The sequence below is a fragment of the Sinohyriopsis cumingii genome, unplaced genomic scaffold (genome assembly GCF_028554795.1).
Source record: "Sinohyriopsis cumingii isolate HCF-2022 unplaced genomic scaffold, ASM2855479v2 utg003580l, whole genome shotgun sequence".
Lineage (NCBI taxonomy): Eukaryota > Metazoa > Mollusca > Bivalvia > Unionida > Unionidae > Sinohyriopsis > Sinohyriopsis cumingii.
The window spans coordinates 74,289-95,348 of record NW_028316534.1 but is presented as its reverse complement, the minus strand read 5'-3'; the positions used below and the strand labels follow the sequence as shown (position 1 = coordinate 95,348).

At 37.3% G+C, this 21,060-nt stretch overlaps 1 protein-coding gene across 5 annotated transcripts in view; it reads left to right on the top strand.

Annotated features, from left to right (window-relative positions):
- LOC149769592 (uncharacterized) overlaps positions 1-21,060 on the top strand; it is an 84,231-nt gene that overhangs the window by 28,751 nt on the left and 34,420 nt on the right. For all 5 annotated transcript variants that reach the window (XM_089949836.1, XM_089949837.1, XM_089949838.1 and 2 more), the window contains exons 6-9: positions 13,243-13,488; positions 13,805-14,035; positions 16,337-17,560; positions 20,448-20,629. In XM_089949836.1, the coding sequence (XP_089805962.1) occupies positions 13,243-13,488; positions 13,805-14,035; positions 16,337-17,560; positions 20,448-20,629 (1,883 nt within the window). The remainder of the gene's footprint in view (positions 1-13,242; positions 13,489-13,804; positions 14,036-16,336; positions 17,561-20,447; positions 20,630-21,060) is intronic.

Sequence of the window (21,060 nt, the reverse complement as noted above, 5' to 3'; positions counted from 1 at the left end):
TAGCCTAATTTCCACGGTGATTTTTCTGCATTTAACGCTTCATTAATAAGGTTGATATCAACAAAGATAATATCGTTCAGGACCAAGTTTTTTTCCCTTCCACATAGCAAAATAATATTAATATTTTGTCGCCTAGTATTAGCTGGCCTATAGCATAACGGTACCTGCAGTGTTGGAAATTTCTCACAATGCAGCTTGAATAACATTTCCTGAATAATATCACGAACAATTTTCCTACTAGCAACGATCAGATGATCGGGACGCCACAAATTTAGAAAATTGCTCATCGGAGTTTCATCGATTATTTTCCTCATAACGTCGCACTGAATCTTATTCGGTTGTAATCGAATCAATTTTTTAAATTCGGTCAACAAAATATCTGTCGATCTATAATCAGCGTCAATTTCCTCATAATAGTCAACGAAGTTTCTGAGCCATTCGTGAGGCGATTCGCCATCAATCGGATCAGGTTGGCCATGATCGCCGCACATTATCACAGCGGTATTTTTCCCTTCCAGCCAAGCTAATATCGATTTTAATATATCTAAATTCACCGTGCAAATCTCATCAAATATTATGATTTTGTTGATATATTTATCGCCCATACGCACCGAGTCCCATGATCCACCGCTGTATTTGAAATAGCTATGGTACGTGCACGAATTAACGCCACGTTGCTTTATTTCTCGCGCTAATCTGTGTGTCGGAGTCAATACAATCATGTCAGAATTTGCAAATAAGTTTATTGCTCGTGTTGTTTTACCGCTGCCGCCAGGCCCATTTAGGTAAATGAATTTACTGCGTGAAATTGGGTCAAACGCAGATGCGGCTGTCGAAGATTCCAGAATCGAAATTTCTCCAAATCTACCTCGATGAAATTCATCGCGATCTTCAACATCTGCGTCTTCGCAATAATCTAGGATATCCTCGTTTTTTATCCTCCAAGTTCCCCATGAGCTACCGTCGGTAATTAAATTTTCTAACCTATCTTGGTATTTTTTATCGATATAAAATGAATCCGTCGCGACTCTTGCCGCGATATCAGAAAATTTGTTTATCATCGATAGCAAATTTATACTTACATAAGCGAGCATCGATGATCGCAAATGTGTATATTGCGCTGATTCTCCGTCAAGGTAGCTAATCACGGTACCTAACTTTACTCCATCAATGATAATATTCTCTCTGTTGCAAAATATTCCTCGTGATACCGTATCGGCGATTATAAAATCCATCTCCGCATCGTTGATAAACAACCTAGCGTGTCGATGTTTGTGATCAACGGATCCACCTTGAGTAAATTTACCGATTATTTTTCTTCCTATATCTTTCGCGTTGTCACAATCTGTTGGCAACCACACCTCGATCTGTTTTTTGTAAGATATAATCGCCTCACTCACCGTCAACGACACTAACATCGATGAATCTAGCATATATCTTAATAACACCGTAGGAACCCAACGACGCTGGGAGAAATGCTTGCCGAACCAAATATAGCAGATTTTATGCAAATTTTCAGCAAACTCAAACGACGTGACGCAAGCGAATCCGGTCATGACAAAATCAGGCAACGGTCCGTTAATTGCTACCCTTGTCATTTCGCTGGTAGGATGGCCGAATTTAGCAAAATAATCGGCACAATCGCCATATCCAAGGAAACTTCCAGGATAACACGCGCTCATGTCAACGGAGATCATATCTTCGAAATCGTACTTGGTATTCCACAATCCACCATGGCCGTATTCGATACAACTAAGTTGAATATCAGCGAGAAATTCGTTCCTTGTAGGCTTCCACGAGTTTTTCTCTCTAGCGGCATGAGCGGCGACAGACGAAATTGTAAAGCAATTCGTTAGTAACTGATCGGGATTCGACGAATATTTCACCGCGAGTTTTCTCATCGACTCGTGTAGTATTTCGTTTCTGTAAATATCGCCACATGGCAGAATAAATTGATCGTATCTTTCCTCGCTCGAGAATAACCATATCGATATTGGATCAGATGCGCTTAATTTTTTGATAAATCTGAACATATCATCGGAATTATCCTTCGCAGCATCTACAGGATAAAATTTAACCACACGATCCCGCGGAAATATCATCACCGATTGCGACCACGCATGGGAATTGTGATCGACAATCTCGATTGGTGCTCCTCGGGATCTATACGGCGACGAGTGTAATATTTCTCCCGATAACGTTTTCACCGTGATAGGAAATTTAAGTTTTTTACTCAACGCAGCTACATCGTCCACCGATGCACCATCAGCAACGGTACTTGCCCACGCGTTAATTTTATCTAGCCTTAATTGTGTCAAACCAGATCCACGTCGAGCGTTTTTCATGTGCTCGATAACACGCTCAGCCACGCAATTTATCATCGGTGATTCTTTCATCGCAGGTATGTTTTTTTACGTCCGGATTGTTATTCAGCCGATAAATTCCATAAACAACAGCGCTGGCTGGATAGGATCTAGCATAATAAGGGCCATCGATTCCCAGTAACAATCTGGGTTTAGAATTTTTATCAAAAACAACGTTTTTCTTGCCACCACGCACAGGATCTCGCTTATCGCGAATAATCCAGGTATCATCAGGCATTTGTGCGATAAATTTTATTCCAAAGATAAATCGCTCTTCTTTGTGTTCGGTTTTTATATGCTCGATTATTTTCTTAGCTCGCTCCAGGTTCATCGTGGCATCGATGGAATTTGTTTTCCATGTCGACCAAGTGTGAATCGCTCCATCATCGAAGAACTCTTTCTTGGCTCGATCAACCTCAGGAATAATATATTCTGCCTCATCAAGATCAAATGCGTCCATGATTATATTTTAGAGATATGTTTAAATTATAATGCATTGCAAATGGATACTAATCGGCTCAACAAATAATTGTGACAAATCCTGCAGAGGCGATTATTGCGGCGCTCACATACATGCGATTCGGCGTGGTAGCAAAGGACCACAGCGATGTTTAGTTTGTCAAGTTGGCACGCGAGGGAAAACTCGGTTGTGTTTGGCTTGTGGAGGAAAGAATTATCGAGAATTGCGTCGGTATTACGAAAAAAAATCCTCGTCCGTGATAACATGCGAAGAAGATTATATTAATCGATTTCAAGCTAATAACGATTTAGACATATAGATTATCATATATGAGCCTGAAATCAGAGATTCCTGAATCAACAATGACACACGAGTTTAAATCTCACCCAACGATCACTGGATACGAGGCGTCGTCCGATGGTATCGTTAGAAATATTAGAACAAAGAATCGGGTCGGTAAGGTTTGTAATTCAGGTTATCTTATTTTTACCATTAACAAAAACAAAAAACGAAGATGCGCAAGTTATTTTTGTCATAAGTTTGTATTTGAATGTTTTCACGGACCAATAAAAGTCGGTCTTGTTATCGACCACATCGACGGAGATAAGCTTAACAACAAGATATTCAATCTTCGCGCGGTAACTCCGAGTGAAAATTCCAAATTTGGTAATACCGGTGGCGTACGGCGACCATCTAAGGCAGTTAAATCAATAAATCGAGAAACAAACGAGGAAATTATATTCACATCGATGAGTGCCGCTGCAAAATATTTTGATATTAATCCAGCATCGGTGCAACGTGCGACAGAAAAAATAATAAACGCGACATTCTCCTACCGATTTGGTGCATGGTTCGAATTTTATTATATTCCAATAATATCAGATTAAAAATTAATTAAATATTACAAAATATAAATATAAATGAACGAGGAAAACGTAAACAATATCATCGAAGCCATCGAGGATCTGAAAAAAAATGTAAATTTGTCTTCGGATTTGGACGCAGGTAAAATCCGGTCCGAATTTGAGACTATCATCCAAGGAAAACTCGAATACAGGTACACGCTACCATCCGAATACAAGTTCATAAAGAAAATCCAGATTGCGATGTATCAATCACTTGCGACCGTCAGCGATGATCAAATCGAGGATTTTGTTAAATTATCAACGCTGGTAGAAAAAGTAAGGTCGAGTTTATCAGACGAGTATGAGTCAAGAAAAATTACCAGCTCGTGCGTCAGGCAGCTAAAAAAGCTGGTCGATGAGAGTAGAATTAGAATCGAAGATTCTTAAGATTCTCGAAATTAGAATTAGAATCGAAGATTCTGAAGATTCTTAAGATTCTCAAAATTAGAATTAGAATCGAAGATTCTGAAGATTCCTGATTCTTGCCACAAAAAAAACCAAAATTTCTGATTTTTATTATTTTTTTTATTCATTTTACTGAAATTGTGCAATTTTCTTGTTTCTGACTACCATTTACCCCAACAAATTTAAGAAATTATATAAATTGCACAATTTGACGGGTATTTACCCCAGCAGATTCACAAAATTATGTAAATTGCTCAATTTGACGGGTATTTACCCCATCAAAAACATAAAATTACACAAATTTCTTAATTTCCCTGATTTTTATTATTTTTTTTATTCATTTTACTGAATTAATTTATTTACTGAAATTGTGCAATTTTCTTGTTTCTGACTACCATTTACCCCATCAAAAACATAAAATTATATAAATTACTCAATTTAACGGGTATTTACCCCAACAAATTTACTAAATTGTATAAATTACTCAATTTGACGGGTATTTACCCCATCAAAATTAAGAAATTTTACTAATTTTGAAAAATTTCCTGGTTTTTATTTATTTTTTTTGGTTATTTTTCTCTGGCGGGCAGATTTTTTACGATCTCACCAGCAAGTTGATACTTAGTGTTTCCCCGCGTATATCAAGCAAATTTCCATTCTGGTCCGTCAGTTTGAAATTTATCCTCGACAATAATCGATTGTGACATCGCAGATAAAACGGATTTACTGGCTCTTTTATTATCAAAAAACCCAGAGATGCGCTAGGTGAAAACGAATATAAGATAAATCCCTGCTGCACCTGCTCTGACACAGACGCATCTGCGTTGTAGCTACCTTCAACGACATCCGCGTGAAGATAAATCGCGATAACCTCCGTTATGTTAACGATACCTGGCGAGATATGCCGCCCTTGCCCGGCAGGATCATTATTATGTTTGAGAATTGATTCTGATTGTATTTTTTTAGTCCACGCGGCATGTAATTTCGGAAATAAATCATCGATGGTATCAGTAACAGATTTTCTCATTTTATCAACATCATAATCGGGAAATTTGAAATTTGGTAGCGTTTCCTCGGTTAATCCAAATACTCTCATGAATTTTTGTTTTTCTCCTGAATTTCTGATCAACGTGAAGCTGCTAATAGGAAGAACATAATCGGCAATTGATATATCGTCAATTATCGCCCGAATGAACATGTTGTGATAATATTCAACATCATTCGCGAGTTGATTTAAAATCTTCACGCGTCCGATAATTTCGCTACATGAACCTGATTTATTTAAGATGCATTCATGAAAGGATTCCCGCAAAAAATTTAAATGTAATTTATGTTCTTGATTAAATTCGTTGATGGTTTTTCTTATCATGATGCCTTCTATGGGGAATATTGTCCTGTTAATGTTAGTAGCGTCGAAGATTTTCACGCTGGGGGGAATTTTGGGAAGAACCAACCACGAGAGAATTCTTTCGTCCCTAAAAGTAAAAGCGAACATTAACATGTTAAATTTGTGGATATTCATGATGTTGATGGCATTGTGGATTAGAGACTTGTGTTTGATAGTTCCGTACCATCCTTCGTCGGTGATAAAATCTGATTTTTTGGCTCCGGTAGTTCTGGAGGAGCTTCCTCGTGCCAACCTGGAATAAAAACATCTGGTTTTTTTGGTTTTGCCAGAGGTGTGATTTCGGGTCAACCTAGAACTGTCCTAATCGATGACTGGTAAATATCGACGACATATGGCGATTTTACCTCGATTATCGATGACAGCGTTGGTTCGTGTGCTAATATTTTTATTCCTGGCTTAGCATCGCCGGTTATATTCGATATTCTACTGGTAAGTTCCTTGTCGATTTGCTCAATTTCGTAACTGCCTGTTGGTATGCCAACAACGATCCAATCGGGAGTTCCATCGGGACGGTTTTTATTGGCAAAAACAAGCGAATTATTCGATGATAATCTACCGAATGATTTCGACCTAACATTGGGCCAGCTATTATAGATGCGTAATTGTGACAGCGCAATTTCCTTGACGCTAATTGGTATTGGAAAATCGATACTAAATTCTGGCTTGGTTGAGCTTGCCGATATCAGCGTTGTTATCAGCGGTGTCGTGTTTGTCACGATTTGAGCTAGTTCCGACATTATTGATATTCATTTGTTCAATCTCAGAGTAGATATTTACCATCATGGAAAATTCGAGATCGGATATAACTCCGTCGTTGAGACTCTCAGAAAGCAGCGATGATAATTTCGAATACGCCTCGTTGACCTGGGATAGTTTGCTCGTGTACAGGGACAATTTTTCATTTGTGCATGAGGATATTTTTTTGCGATAATATTGAGAACACCGGCAATTGTTGTTGTCGATGATATTACTATCGTTGCTACGATTGGCGCGATTGTTGTCACCGCGGATAAGATTATTCCCGCACCGGCGACTATTGCACTTACCGCGTACACGGCGACATCGATGGCAATTAATCTGTGTTGATATTTCTTTATTTTTACCTGATACTCGTCAAGAAGTTTTTTTAGCGAATCCTGCCATGAACGCGCCTGATTATATCGGTAATCCGATGCGGTCATTTATTAGTTAATTTATCTAACCAATTGGATATATTCCGGATAAATATTCGAAAATTGCATAACAAGGTGTTGGTCCTGTGGTGGTTCTATTTGGTGGTTCTAGTATAAATGTTTCCGTGGTATTTGCAGGCATAAAAATATTTAAGGATCCGTCGTGGGTGTGACCCGATTTTAGTATTTTGAATTTTATCACGGAGATAAAATATATTCGATATATACCAGCAATTGGCGCAGAAAAGCTAAATGTATCATTCTCGGGCGTCCATGTAACTATTTGCATTTTTAACACAAATGGCACGTAACAACGAAGTTTTTCTATTTTTTTCCACTTCGAATGGTATAATAACACGCGCTAATCTTCCAAGATTCATTGACGATATTTTTGTGTTAATATCGCTAATTAGCTTTTCCAATTTTGGAATTTCTGAGATATACAAGTCTGTATCGACCTTTTCACAAAAGATTTTATTAATATCCTCGTTGATTTTTTCTATTTTATTGTTGATATCGTCATGTGATGTTGTATCGGTCTTTTGGTCAATTTTTGTAGTTGCGGCGAGAAGATTTGCTTCTAATTCTCGAAATTGTGCGGCGTGTATAAATCTATCGACTTTTTGACTCGCCAATTCACGTACCACGTCAATTTCCTCTTTAATTTTAGTAATATCATCGTCGATTTTTTTCGTTTTCTCACTGATATCATCGTGCGATGTTTTATCGCTTTTCTGACTCATTACGATATTTATTTCGGTAATATCGGCGAGAATATTAGTAATATCCTCGTTGATTTTTCTTACTTTATCGCTAAGATCGTCATGCGATGCTTGATCGGCTTTTTTCTTTGCTAGTTCGTTTGCGGCGGAGGAAGTATCGCTGGATGTTTTTATATCTTCCTCGATTTTTTTGCTAAATTTAGTCAAAGTATCGTCGAGTTTTTTAAGATCGTTATTTAGCCTGTTAAGTCTTTTTGTCACTTTGTCCTGAAGATCATCGTGTAATGTTTTATCGGCCTTCAGAAGCAACGTTGCTGATAGCTCGTTGTCCTTTTTTTCCACATCCGCGATATTAGCCTTCAGGGGTAACTTCGCTACAAAATCGGCGATATCAGCGATGGATTTTGATACCGACTCTGATAGGTGAGTAAATTGATCAATACGATCGTTATATTCGTCTCGCTTGATTATATCAGTTATTTTGATGTTGCTTGTTTGTAATCTTCCTTCGCTGTTCTGAAAAATAGCAACTTCGCCAGGATCTACTTCTGACAACGACAGAAGATTATTAATATCCTCCCTCGTGGCGAACTTTGATAGATCGACGTCAGCTACTTCCTTCTTCCTGTACAGGAACCTTCCGTAAATATCAACCATGATACTTATCTGCGGCGTATTCAAATACGATTCTATGATACGGACCGGATGATTTTGAAATTGCATCAAGGACATTAATTGATTCAGGACCGCATATCGGTGGATCCATTAACGTCTGCGTCGGAAGTGTCGAATACCAAATCGGAATATTTAACTTTGACACGTAATCGATAAATTCTTTTGGTGGAGCTAGTCCGTACGAGTCAAAGTAAACAACTTCGCGAGGATTAATCGCGTAGGCGACCCAATGTGTGCCAGGACCGGTATTTGAATCGAGATTTATTATTCCTGTCTCGGTGGGGTTTGGTTTTTCTGGTAGTTGATCCCGCATAAATACGCCTCTGAAAAATTTTATTTTTTTTTCTTTGCTTCGTTGAATAAATCTAAATTTGAATAGGGCGTGCTAATCTTAGGCCGGATCCGTATGGGGGGCGTCTTAGATAAAGGTCGCTTCCCTTTTTTTTACCATATCGCCCTCCCATTACTTTGTGTACTAGTTTGTCGCCTACAGCTCCGGCCGCACCTAATCCTATCGCTTTTGCAATTGCCGGAAGAGCCCCGGATAATAATCCAGGAATAGCAGCTGGGAAAGGGAAAATTCCGCCCGTTTTGACCATGTCTCTGATGGCACCTATACTAAGATTCACATGAACGCCGGAATTCGCTGATTTGGCTTTGGTGAAACGTTCACGTTGATTCTTAGTTAGCGACAGTTTGTTAGGCCCGCCCTGAATTTGATCATTTTTCAGGGTTAATTTCACACCGCATCGCTTTGCTGTTGCTGTTTGGAGTTTTTTCATCTGGCCCGGGGTCAGAGTTACGCTGACGTGTTCGTATGGCATATTAATAATCGTTTAATCTAAATTTAGAAATCTTAAAAATCTTCGATTTTAAAGTTACATTTTCTCAACAGGTGCGTCGATAACTCTCATTCTGCCACTAATTCCTTCTAGGATCATTGTTCTATCGCTGAGAATAACCGCGATTGCTTTGTGATTAAGTCCACCTGTGTTAATTCTGGCTTTGAAATGGATATCGACAACGGATTGTTTTACCAAATCAAGATGCTCCAGGGAAAAGTAGTAGATAGGATAGTGAGTATTAAAATCCAACTGTGATATTTGCAATCCGGTATCGATATTTTGATCACGACCCATAAAACACAACAAGCGATGATATGCGCGAGCCGTCGAATGATTTTCAAAATCAATTGATATTTCCTCGGATGGTTCTTGTTGGCCATTTACTCTCAACGACACATTTGTTGCTCCAATGTGATCAAATATCATGTGACTGTATAATTGATTATATCTATTGGTACGCAAAAAAGCGATAAAGATATGCCTAGGTGCAGAGGTACCTTGCTGCGATGCAATACGCCAGGTAAAATCACCATTAATATTGATAGTTGTGGAATCTGTTGTTGTTGTCAGCCAAGACATAACAGATTTACCGCCCTGGTTCATGAATGACAATAATTTTTCTTCCTCGATTATTGATGGAGTTATCGCTGGCATCCACAAGGTAAATTTAAGTAATCTTACTATGCCGTTATTTTGCGCAGCGTCATTGGGACCTATCACGCCAGTAGCGTAATCGACAGCACCTTCTCGCCAGATAGCATCGTTGCTATTTTCCTTTCTGACAAACGTAACGGTGTGTTTTGCTCCGTAGATAATTTTCCTGAAATGCCTGCAAAATCCGAATATATGGGATAACGGAATAGCACAAGAGAATCTTCTGTTACCTGGTGTTAACATAGACTTTCGCGTGGCAAATCCGAGATTATAATCAGGATAAGGTTTAATGATCATATCTTCGATAGCAGCGGGAGCAGCATTAGGAGCGGCGCGATCGTTGGGTTGTCTGATAAGAAACGGCCTACTTTCGGGACGATCAGAATTATCCTTGGCAAACATCATACTAGGGCCAGCTGATCTAGTAAAATCATCCGAGTATTTAGCTAGACCTATAATCATCGTTGCTAAGTCAGTATCATTGGTAATTGACTCAATTTCTCTTCCGTCAATCATGTAAGTGGCACTCTTGAATAATGCCATAATACCGTTGTTAACAAATCCGACCCTAAAATCTGCTGCATAGGCGGTATTATCTGCTTTAACAACTTCCCCGACAACTTCGATATATGCCTCAGATGGGAGAAAATATCTTGTCGTATCGTGAACTTGAATTTCCAAGCGATTGGGTGTGTTTGGTTCAACTGCAACGTACGAGAAATACTGAAAATCACGCACGGAGGTGTCCTTGCCTACAGGCTCATCCATGTCGAACACTTCGTTTGACACTTGTGCGAACATTTATTATTAAGAATTTCATCTAAAACGAAGACCGCTACCCGAAATAAAACTTGTATTTGCAACTTCCTGTACTAGATCATTTATTTTTTTATTTGCTGCGTCGTTTATAACTTTACTGACATCAGCGGGCATTTCGCTGGTGCTAGGTAATTTGATAGGCTGCTTTTTTTGCGCATTAAATTCGATATTTTACCTTTGACAACATCGAAGCCTTTACTGGCCAAATTACCAACGCCAGAAATAACAGTCTCGCCGATCTTTCCTATTGCTTTTGATGCAATTTGCTTAGCTGCGGGTCCGATTTTAGGGACTACTCTTGTAACGAAACTTTTCACGATATCGCCGAATCCATTGCCGTGAATATATTTATATACAGGCAATCGAGAGTTAACTATGCGGACCTGCCTAGGTCTGCGTTGATGTTTGTGAACAATCATGTTATTTCAGTTATGTTGTTTTAATCGATGAGTTCGTCAACGAGCTCTTTGTAAATGTGGGAATCAATGACACCACCGCGAAATAATCGCTGACAAATATCTGAGGCCTCGTTGATTATTTCAGAAGAGTTATTTCCGGCTCGTTTTCCTCCTATTAATATTTCAAGGCGAGATACATCGTTGACGACGCTGTCAGGACAAATGGTATATCCGCTTCCTATTTTAGGATCTTGCGGTGGCGGTGTGCTTGGTCTATAATCTGGTGGTGATGGTGTTCTTTTTCCAGGATGTTGCGGTGGTGACGATGATAATCGTTTTTTTTGCCTTTCCCTTTCTTCATTGACCTCCCGTAAAAAATCCGAATATCCGAGATCGTAGTAATTTATCGGCTTTCTTAAACTACCAAAATAAATTATCGCCGACCAATCCCCTAATCTGATTGTATCAACGAATTTTTCTCGCAAGAATAATTTTCTATTTTCTGGAATATAATTCGCAGCGACAGCTAATCTTGCAAATTTATCATCGAGCATATCGATATTGTCTTCTCTCAAATAATAATCGGCAGATTTACTATAATCAATCTCCTCTCTTGAACGAGATGCAATTTCTTCCTCAGTTAATGCTCAAACTCTCTCGTCCGCAGGTGGCTTGTAATCGCTTGGTTGAAATATTGGTTCCTGGTCGCTCTTATCTTTTTTCTTTTTTGGTTTTTTCTCTTTTTTCTGAGGTTGACTTTTTTCCTTTGGTCTAGCCCCTAATTCCCGTGGTTGAATATCTTCTTTTAACACCTGTGGTCGAAATTCAAACTCCTGTGGTTGAATATCTTCTTCAAACTCCTGTGGTTGAATTTCTTCTTCAAACTCCTGTGGTTGAATTTTTTCTTTTGGTTTTGCTTTTCTTCGTGAAGATTTAGGCCTTCCTAATGATCCCGCCTGTTCTCTATTATACCGCAATTTTTCAGCCGCACCTGCTAAAAATGTATTATAAATCGGGTCATCCTTACTTACCCGTGATTTTTCAAATTTAATTCTGTATATCGTATTATACCAGGTATCACGCGATTTAATTTTTTTTAGTCCTTCCGATGATAAAAAAAATTTTCTCTCACGGAAAGAATCTTCGGCAAACGCGCCAAATTTAACAAGATCATCGGTATTTTTAATTGGTATTCTTGTTATTGTATTCCAACCACCATCGGTAAAATTTTTTTTAATTTCCTCGAGAACAATTCTTTTTATGGTAGCTACTGGACTTTGTGCACGCGGTTGTATTTGTGCTGGCAAATCCGGTAATATTCGAATATGTTCCTCAATATCTCTCAACACAGGAAGAATTCCACGTTTCTTAATATCTGGATCTTTTATGTCACCAAGAAAAACTTTTTCGGTTGTTTCGGTAACTGGCTTTAACCATTTCGACGATATCTCGGTAATTCCAAATTCTGTATCTTCGTGTGCTCGGGCCTTTTTCTTGAATAATTCTTTTGCTGGAATAAGTTTCCTTACTGCCGCTAATTGTTCTCGCGCTAATCTAGCAGAATGAGGCTCTCCAACTGTACTAGTTTTCGAACTCATATTATTTTCAAGTATATTATTTTAATGCGACGTAAAATGGACCAAAGCAGCCCCATCATGCAACAAAAAAATTAACACAGAAAAATATTCCCTAACATTTATTTTTCCTGTCTCAGACGCTATATTTACTAACACACACGGCGCGACCACCCGATGCACTCGGTCTGAAATGCATGAAAATTAGCTCTCGTAGAAGGCTTTATTTCTGCTTTCTGAGGCTTCTACGGAGAAAGTTCGCGTAGGAAGCTTTATTTTGGCTGGAAACTCTGGTCTGTTAAACTTCCCTGCTGCTGATTCTGTTTACCCAATATGGTTGGCCAAGCTCAGATCATGTCACCTGATTATGTAATGATTTCATTTACCCAAATTTTTTGCCAAACTCAGATCATGTCACCTGATTATGTAATGATTCCATATACCCAACTTTGTTAGCCAAGCTCATGTAATTATTCTATTTACCCAGTTTGGTTGGCCAAGCTCACATCCAGTCACCTGATTATGCAATGATTCCATTTACCCAACTTAGTTGGCCAAGCTCACATCCAGTCACCTGATTATAAAATGATTCTGTTTACCCAACTTAGTTGGCCAAGCTCACATCCAGTCACCTGATTATGTAATGATCATACATAGCTGGCAAAGATATTGGATTAGTGTCTATTGAATCTATAGATATGACTATGTTGTTGAGTGTGGTACTGGGAACATTTCGAAACAAGCTGTCTGACCTTAATGGCAATTAATGTAAAATATAAGAGACAAAATTATACACTCAATTTTAATCACAGGTTTTTGTATTTTATTTTATTTTAAATCAGTTGTGCAGAGTGTCTTGGAGAAACAAAAGAGAGAATCATTCTACTTCGAGGAGACAAGGCTGACAGTTGAGGAGTATGTTCCTTGCTCTACAGATCCCATCAGGCTTTTCCTGAAAAATCTCAGCCCCAGTACAACACAGGAATTACTGGTTCTCTATCTTGAACCCTGCTGTAAAGCAATACCAATTGAGATTCTCTTTAGAAGATTAGCAGGAACAGCTTTAGTTACTTTTTCTGAGCCACCAGGTATGCAAATTGTGAATGTTTATAGTACAGTGCATGTCGTGTGTTTCTGGGATCATTTTTATTTAGGCAGGAATAAACTTTTCATATATTTGCAAAAAAATCGGCGTTGTATTTTTGTGTGTGTATAATGGTGACAGCCCATTTATAAAATGATCTGATTGTTTTTCATTGGTTTTGATCTGGTTCCACTTGCATAGAACTTTACAAGTTGAGTATGTGTTGATTCTTGTTTAATTGAATAAAACCTGACTCAAACACTTCAAAGCATAATTAGTATAACTGAGTGACTGCAGATGTTAAAGATTTGCATTTTCAGATGTTGAGAAGTTACTGGTGAGGGTAAAGGAGAAACCATTTGAGGGGCAATTTATCCAGGTTGAAAGAGTCCCAATCACTCGCCATGTTCGACTGAGTGGATTGCGTCCATCAACCACAAGGGACATAATTGAGTTGTACTTTAATAATACAAAACACAGTGGCCCAGTGACAGATGTCAGGTTTGGAAGGGACAAACAGTCTTGTATTGTTTCCTTTGAGAATTTGAAAGGTAAGACATTATTAATTTGTATAATTCTTGTTTAAATTTGAATTGTGACAGATGTATGATGGTTCATTAATTAAAAACATGAGGCTAATAGAATACAATATATAAGATGAGAAAATCCCACTCTAGAATCAGAATATGTTAACAGGACTTCAGCTTTGTTGCAGTCCTCCCAACAGACTATGTTCCTAATGGTATGATTTTGTAACATAGCACATTTGATTATTTATTTTTCTGTTATTTCTCATTAGAAAATAGTGCTTGAAAGCAAGAAAGTATATCACTGGTATAGCTCTATTATAGAAATATAGATAAAATGGTTAAGGAAGGATGCTAACATAAAATTAACAGTTTTTTCTTCAAGATTACATCCCATATATTATGATATGGGTGAATATTCAATGTTGGATGTCCAAAGTCATTTCATAAGATTATAAAAAGACAAAATGAGTTAGGTCTGTTATAAAGTGTTAATTTCAATAATAAACCTCTAGATCAATGGTTCTTAACATTTCTGGGCAGTGACCCAGATTACGTTTGTGATTTTAGCCTTGCCATCCATCAAATACTAAAAAATCACTGGGTAGGAAATTTCAAATTATTAGGGTTGATCTCAGCAACCTGCTCAAAACAACATGGCAACCCAGTTTTGGATCATGACCCATGGATTAAGAACCACTGCTCTAGGTCATTGTTAGGAAGAGCTAGGTATGAAGTCAACGTTAGGAAGAGCTTGGCTCAAAGTCAATGTTAGGAAGAGCTAGGTTCGAAGTCAATTTTAGGAAGTGCTATACTCACAATAGGAACACAGCTACCCACAACAACATTCTACAAAGTTGTTTCAGTGCACCTATTTGTGGTTTTATTGAAAACATTTAGTTGTTATAATAATAATAATATTATTATTATTATTATTATTATATTTTTATGCTTATGCATCACATTTACAGAGCCACATTGATTTTCCCTCACTGAAATTGGGTTGTATTCATTTCATTTCAAATGAGCATCACCCATGAAATATTACTGCTGCTACTACTTAGTGCGAGTATGAGTAGTAGTAGTAGTAGAAGTAGTAGTAGTAGTAGTAGTAGTAGTAGTAGTAGTACTAGTAGCACATCAGTGTATTAAAATTAGAATGTTTTTACATCTGGGTACTTTGATGGTGATCCTCATTCAGCTGAGGTGAAAATTTATCCATCATGCAATCATGAAAGTTAGGGACATTGTTTTTCAGTATTGAATATATTATACACTTTCATGTGATGTGATGTGATGTGAGTGGTTTTTTCATCACACGTCTCAATATGCTCAAAAAGACCGTGAGATTAAGCATAGTAACTGATTTTCTTGTGAAAATAATCATGCTTTTAAAGTGCTTATTTCATAAAATATGTCTTGCAATAGTTTATAAGGTCCCCATTTCTAAAACTAGTCTAATATGTCTTGCAATAGTTTATAAGGTCCCCATTTCTAAAACTAGCCATGTATGTCTTGCAATAGTTTATATGGTCCTCATTTCTAAAACTATTCTGAGTATATCTGGCAATAGTTTATAAGGTCCCCATTTCTAAAACTAGTCTTATATGTCTTGCAATATTTTATATGGTCCCAATTTCTAAAACTAGTCTGAGTATGTCTGGCAATAGTTTATAAGGTCCCAATTTCTAAAATGAGTTTGAATATGTCTACCAATAGTTTATATGGTTCCCATTTCTAAAACTAGTCTGAGTATGTCTGGCAATAGTTTATAATGTCCCCATTTCTAAAACTAGTCTGAGTATGTCTGGCAATAGTTTATAAGGCTGCCATTTCTAAAATGAGTTTGAATATGTCTACCAATAGTCTATAAGGTCTCCATTTCTAAAACTAGTCTTATATGTCTTGCAATAGTTTGTATGGTCCCCATTTCTAAAACTAGTCTGAGTATGTCTGGCAATAGTTTATAAGGTCCCCATTTCTAAAACGAGTTTGAATATGTCTACCAATAGTTTATAAGGTCTCCATTTCTAAAACTAGTCTTATATGTCCTGCAATAGTTTATATGGTCCTCATTTCTAAAACTAGTCTGAGTATGTCTGGCAATAGTTTATAAAAGTCCTTTTTTAAAACTATTTTGAGTATGTCTGGCAATAGTTTGACAAATCTTGATCTTGTCTAGCAATAATTTATAAGGTTCCCATTTCTAAAACTTGTCTGATTATTTCCTACAATATTTTTTAAGTACCATTTAGTTAAAATTATTTTGTATGTCTTAGTATGGAAACATGGGATAACAATATTTTCAGTGTTTTCTTCTTACAGATGCTGAAAGAGTATGCCTGAGGCCACACACAATTGACAAGAAAGATGTTCAAGTTTGCCTGTATCATGAATGCTTGGATGATGACTTGGATGCAGATGATTTTTCTGAGTTAACCCATGGAACAGAGGATACAGTGGGCGAGTTGAAGTTACCAGATCCAGTGGAGGTGAAAGATTTGAACTTTCAGATCCTCAGGTTTCTGGTAAAAAATGAAAAGCACAGACATATGTTTGAAAATAATATGTCTGAGAAGCAGAGTGTCACAGAAGTAAAGCAAATGAAGACATATGAGATGATTTTGCTAAAAGCATCACAGTTTAAACAAGACGTAGAAGAGAAATACCATGGCTTATCCTTTGACCTGAACTTGAAAGACATGAGGGCAATTTTTGTTGGTCAGTCTGATGCTGTTCAGAAAGCAGTTGTACAAATGCATGAAAAGCTTCAAAGTTTTGTAAGCAGCAGTATGCAGGTGTCTAAAGCAGTCAAGGATTTACTATTTGTCAAAGAAATTATTGACTATATCAAGCAGAAAATGAAGTCTCAGAAGGTCATTGGAGTTTGGGATTTGGATTGTAAAGAGGAGGTTCAAATGTTTGCACGAGATGAGAGAGAGGTCCAAATGGCAATCCAACTTGTCAAGGATTCCCTTGTTGAGAAGGAGATAAAACTGGATGATGTCATGGTTCAGAAAGTGAGAGAGAAACAGTGGTCACAGCTTGTTCAGAGGATACTGGAAAAGCATAAACAAAAGGTTGTCATAGAAACCGAAAGGATGAGAGTCTTGATAGTTGCTGCAGATGATATATTTCAAGGTGTCTTTGATGAAATAAAAATTTACCTTGAAGAGTATAATGTCCAAGGATTATTTTTGACATTAGATCCAGTAAAGGTGAAATTTATCCAAAGATACAAAATGGAGGATATCAAAGCCTTGGAAAAAAGATTTGAGAACTCACATGTGAAGCTTTCCATTATTAATTGTGGGGACCAGAAAGGCATAAAAATAAATGGCACAGAAGATGGGTGCAATGCAGTCCAAACTGAACTGATGAAACTGGCAAAGAGTCTCATGACTAGGGAGCATGTAATGTTTGATAAAGTAGGACTTAAAAAGCTCCCTCAGAGTTCCAGAGGGAACCAGCTCAGTTCAATTGAGTTGAAATTTAAATGTCTTTTGGTGATGAAGGGTTCAGACACATCAAGTAGCCTGCAGCTAGAAGGTACCTTGTTTCAGTTTATTCACTGGGTTTATTGGTTAATAGCTTTTGATTTATCTACAGTTCTGCTTTGAAGCTGTTGCATATCCCTAGAAAATATATTCTTTATGTATTTTCTATTTGTTTTATGATAGCAAAAATAAAATAATAAATACTTTTGTTCTTCAAAACCTTACAAAGGTATATAATTATTCAGTCTCTAAAAAGTATCAAGCAAAGAAAACTCCAAGTCCTAGAATCACCTGGACTTAGCAGCCAAATACATTCATATGATATCAGCCTACCCATTAAGTAATACAATAAAGGAATTGCACTTCAAATGTACATTGATAATTAAACACAGACTTGCATAGTTTCACCTAATCTATTTCAGTGTGCCTAAAAATGCAAGCATATTAGAAAACCCAACACATGAAACAAAAATTCCACTATATTTAAATCTCCAACATCTGCTATACATGGAAAGCTGCATAAATATAATTCAGATTTGTCTCCAAGTTTGTCATTGAATGAAAAATCAAAATGACAATAAATATCATATGTCAAAATTATGATTTTAATTTTCCACATTTCCATAGCAATGATATCTTTTTCTAGTAGGATGGTTAGTTAAAGGTTGGTTTTCAGTGTCATCATAAGTATGAACCACCAAACCAATCCTTTTTTTTGTGCAGTCCAAGTACTGAAATTTTTGGAAGACTAATTACAAATTTCATTCCATTTCAACACTTAAAATTCAGAACAGCATATTAATGCATACAATAAGGTCCTGTTTTGTCAGGTGATTGATTAAATATTTTATTGGTCACAAAAATAATCCTTAGATGTGCCACTGGTACTTAACTACTCTGGCTTGTACCCCTATCTACATCTTGCTCAGTAAAAGCACAATATTGTTTAAGTCTACATGAAAACAATTCATTTCTTTCAGATATTTAAAATTTTTCAACCAAACATGTCTTCAGTATCTGTATGCATATTCTTTCTTGTCACTTTCAAACCATTCAAGCAACTTAGCTAATCTTAATGCTGCAGCATCTTAGTCTTAGTTACTCAGATGCTTGTTGATGATGTTAATCTGTCATGTGCTTTCATTTTGAGCTAATGAAACTGCACTTAAAAAGGGAGTCAATTCATACTTTTGGTCATATTTGGGTACATCCCTATGTGACCATTGATTACAATCAGTTTTGAGTGTAATTGGCTTGACCTATAGTAGCAATAAAATTAACCATTCCATAGTGAAATTCCTAAAGCAGTTCAAGTAATTTAGCTCATTTTTGTATTCTAGGAAATCCCCACTATCTTTAGAGTTGTAGTGTCAAGATTGCTAATTATTTATATTTACTCTCCATAATATGAGACATTTTAAGCTATGATGTCCATCTGTCTGTGCATCCATTTGATACTAATTTTGCTTCAGCCCAGTAACCTCAATTCTTCTCCATCTACAGTTACCAAGCTTTGTGGATGGCTTGTCCTTTGATAAGAAGAAACATTTAAAGTTTTGGGTCAAAGACCAAGAGTCATGTAACTTTGAAAACATAGGTTCTGCATATTACCATTACACAGACCTATTCAAACTATGTGGATGACTTTGGGCATGAAAAGAGTATCTCAGCTTGAAGAACACAAGATCAATTGTCAAGTTTATTATGGCCTGAAAGAAGAAAATGAGTTATACAGAATAACATTAAACATAATATTCAGACCTGGGCTAAACTCTATTGATGGCTAGCACTTCTTGTAAAGAACGAGCTTATTGATTTTGCAGTGAAAAAGTCATTGGTCAGGGTTACAGTGACCAAAATTAATGCTTGTAACTTACCAACACATAGGGTTTAAAAGAAACCTTTTGATTTGTGGGTCAAAAAAGTCAAAACTCAGTGCTACTGAAAGGAGACTTGAACTTGCTCAGAGTTTACAGAAGTAAAAGTAATTTATCATTTTGGCCTTCCAGTCACTGGGGACATGGCCAGTCCCTGGAGATATAGCTAGTCACTGAAGATATGGCCATTCACTAGGGATATGGCCAGTCACTGGAGATATGGCCAGTCACAGGGGATATGGCCAGTCACTGGAGATATGGCTGTCACTTGGGATATTTGGCTACTGTACTTGTACACAAAGTGACATAGTTTTGAAAATAAAATAAAAACAAACACCAACTAGACTTATTTATTTGTAAACAGAAACATGGAAACTTTATCATGTTAAGCACTCTTTATTGGCTAGCTTGCATATAATTCAGCCTGGTATACTTTGCCCACTGCTGACCAGCACAGAACATGCCAGGTACTAGCAGTCAAGCTTGTTATTCACAGTTTTGGCTGCACATTGGTATAATGCAATAAATATGAATATCCTCATCAATCTGTACAGAGCATATATAAGTAACTTTTTCATGTCATTAAGAAACTAACGCAGCTGTTTGCTGGCAGTCTATCTTTATGTACAAAATTAAATGATCTTCTCCAAAGCTTGATTGGAACAGAACAGGTTACCTGGAAGTGCAAGTCCATATCATGATTTCTTTTATTGGAAATTTTCACTGTCAGATTTGAACATCTTATGCCAGTAGTTAGTCAAAAACCAGTCCTCTTGGGTATTTCTGGTATTTATGACAAATTGAAAAGAGACATACACATACAAACATCTATCCATACTGCTTGACACTTACTTACTATTGTTTATGGGGAGCTGTGGTGGCTCAATGGTTAGTTTGCCAGGTTAAAGGATGTGAGTTTGTATCTTACCATCAGAGCAGCCAGGATCAGCTACTATGGTGTGCCCTTGGGCAAGCTTACTCCTGTTGACTTGGCACACAAAACCTACCTTTGCTTTGCCATAGAGCAACAAACTAAACCAAATACATGTACTATTGTCATAGGTGCAAGTGGTAGCAACAGCAGTGGCAGTGAAGATGATATTGGTAAGAGTGAGGAGACAATGGACAGAGGTGGTGTCAGTATTGATGTTGAGAGTGATAAGCCAATGGACAGAGGTGGTGCCAGTATTGATGCTGAGAGGACGAAGGTTTCTGTTGCTCAGGGAGAACTTGCAAAACAGAGGGTAGGCATTATGCTATTAATTTAAGTTTCCAATCTGATTATAGATTACATCATATTTCTTCTGGTTTTTATACAAGATGACATTATTTTGTCTCTTTCTCCCCCCAATCCTCTGTTGGCCTAATGAAAGAAGCAAAGCTGCAGGACACGGTATGCACACTCAGATGTCATCTGAGGCAGCTTGAGAATATATGCCGAAATCATCAAGGAACTCTTATCCTTTCTAACAAATTCAAGCATCCTGTTGTAGGTTTTATCCAAGATTAAGACGGTAAATATTTGGTATACAGGTGGCCACTAGTGGGAGCAAGGGCAGATAATCTGTAAGACTTGCACCTTTCATGTACATGATATATAAATGAAAAGATGTTTATTGTTTATTTGGGAAAGCTTGATCCAGTGGTAGCTGAAGTTATTTCTTACTGTTAACGT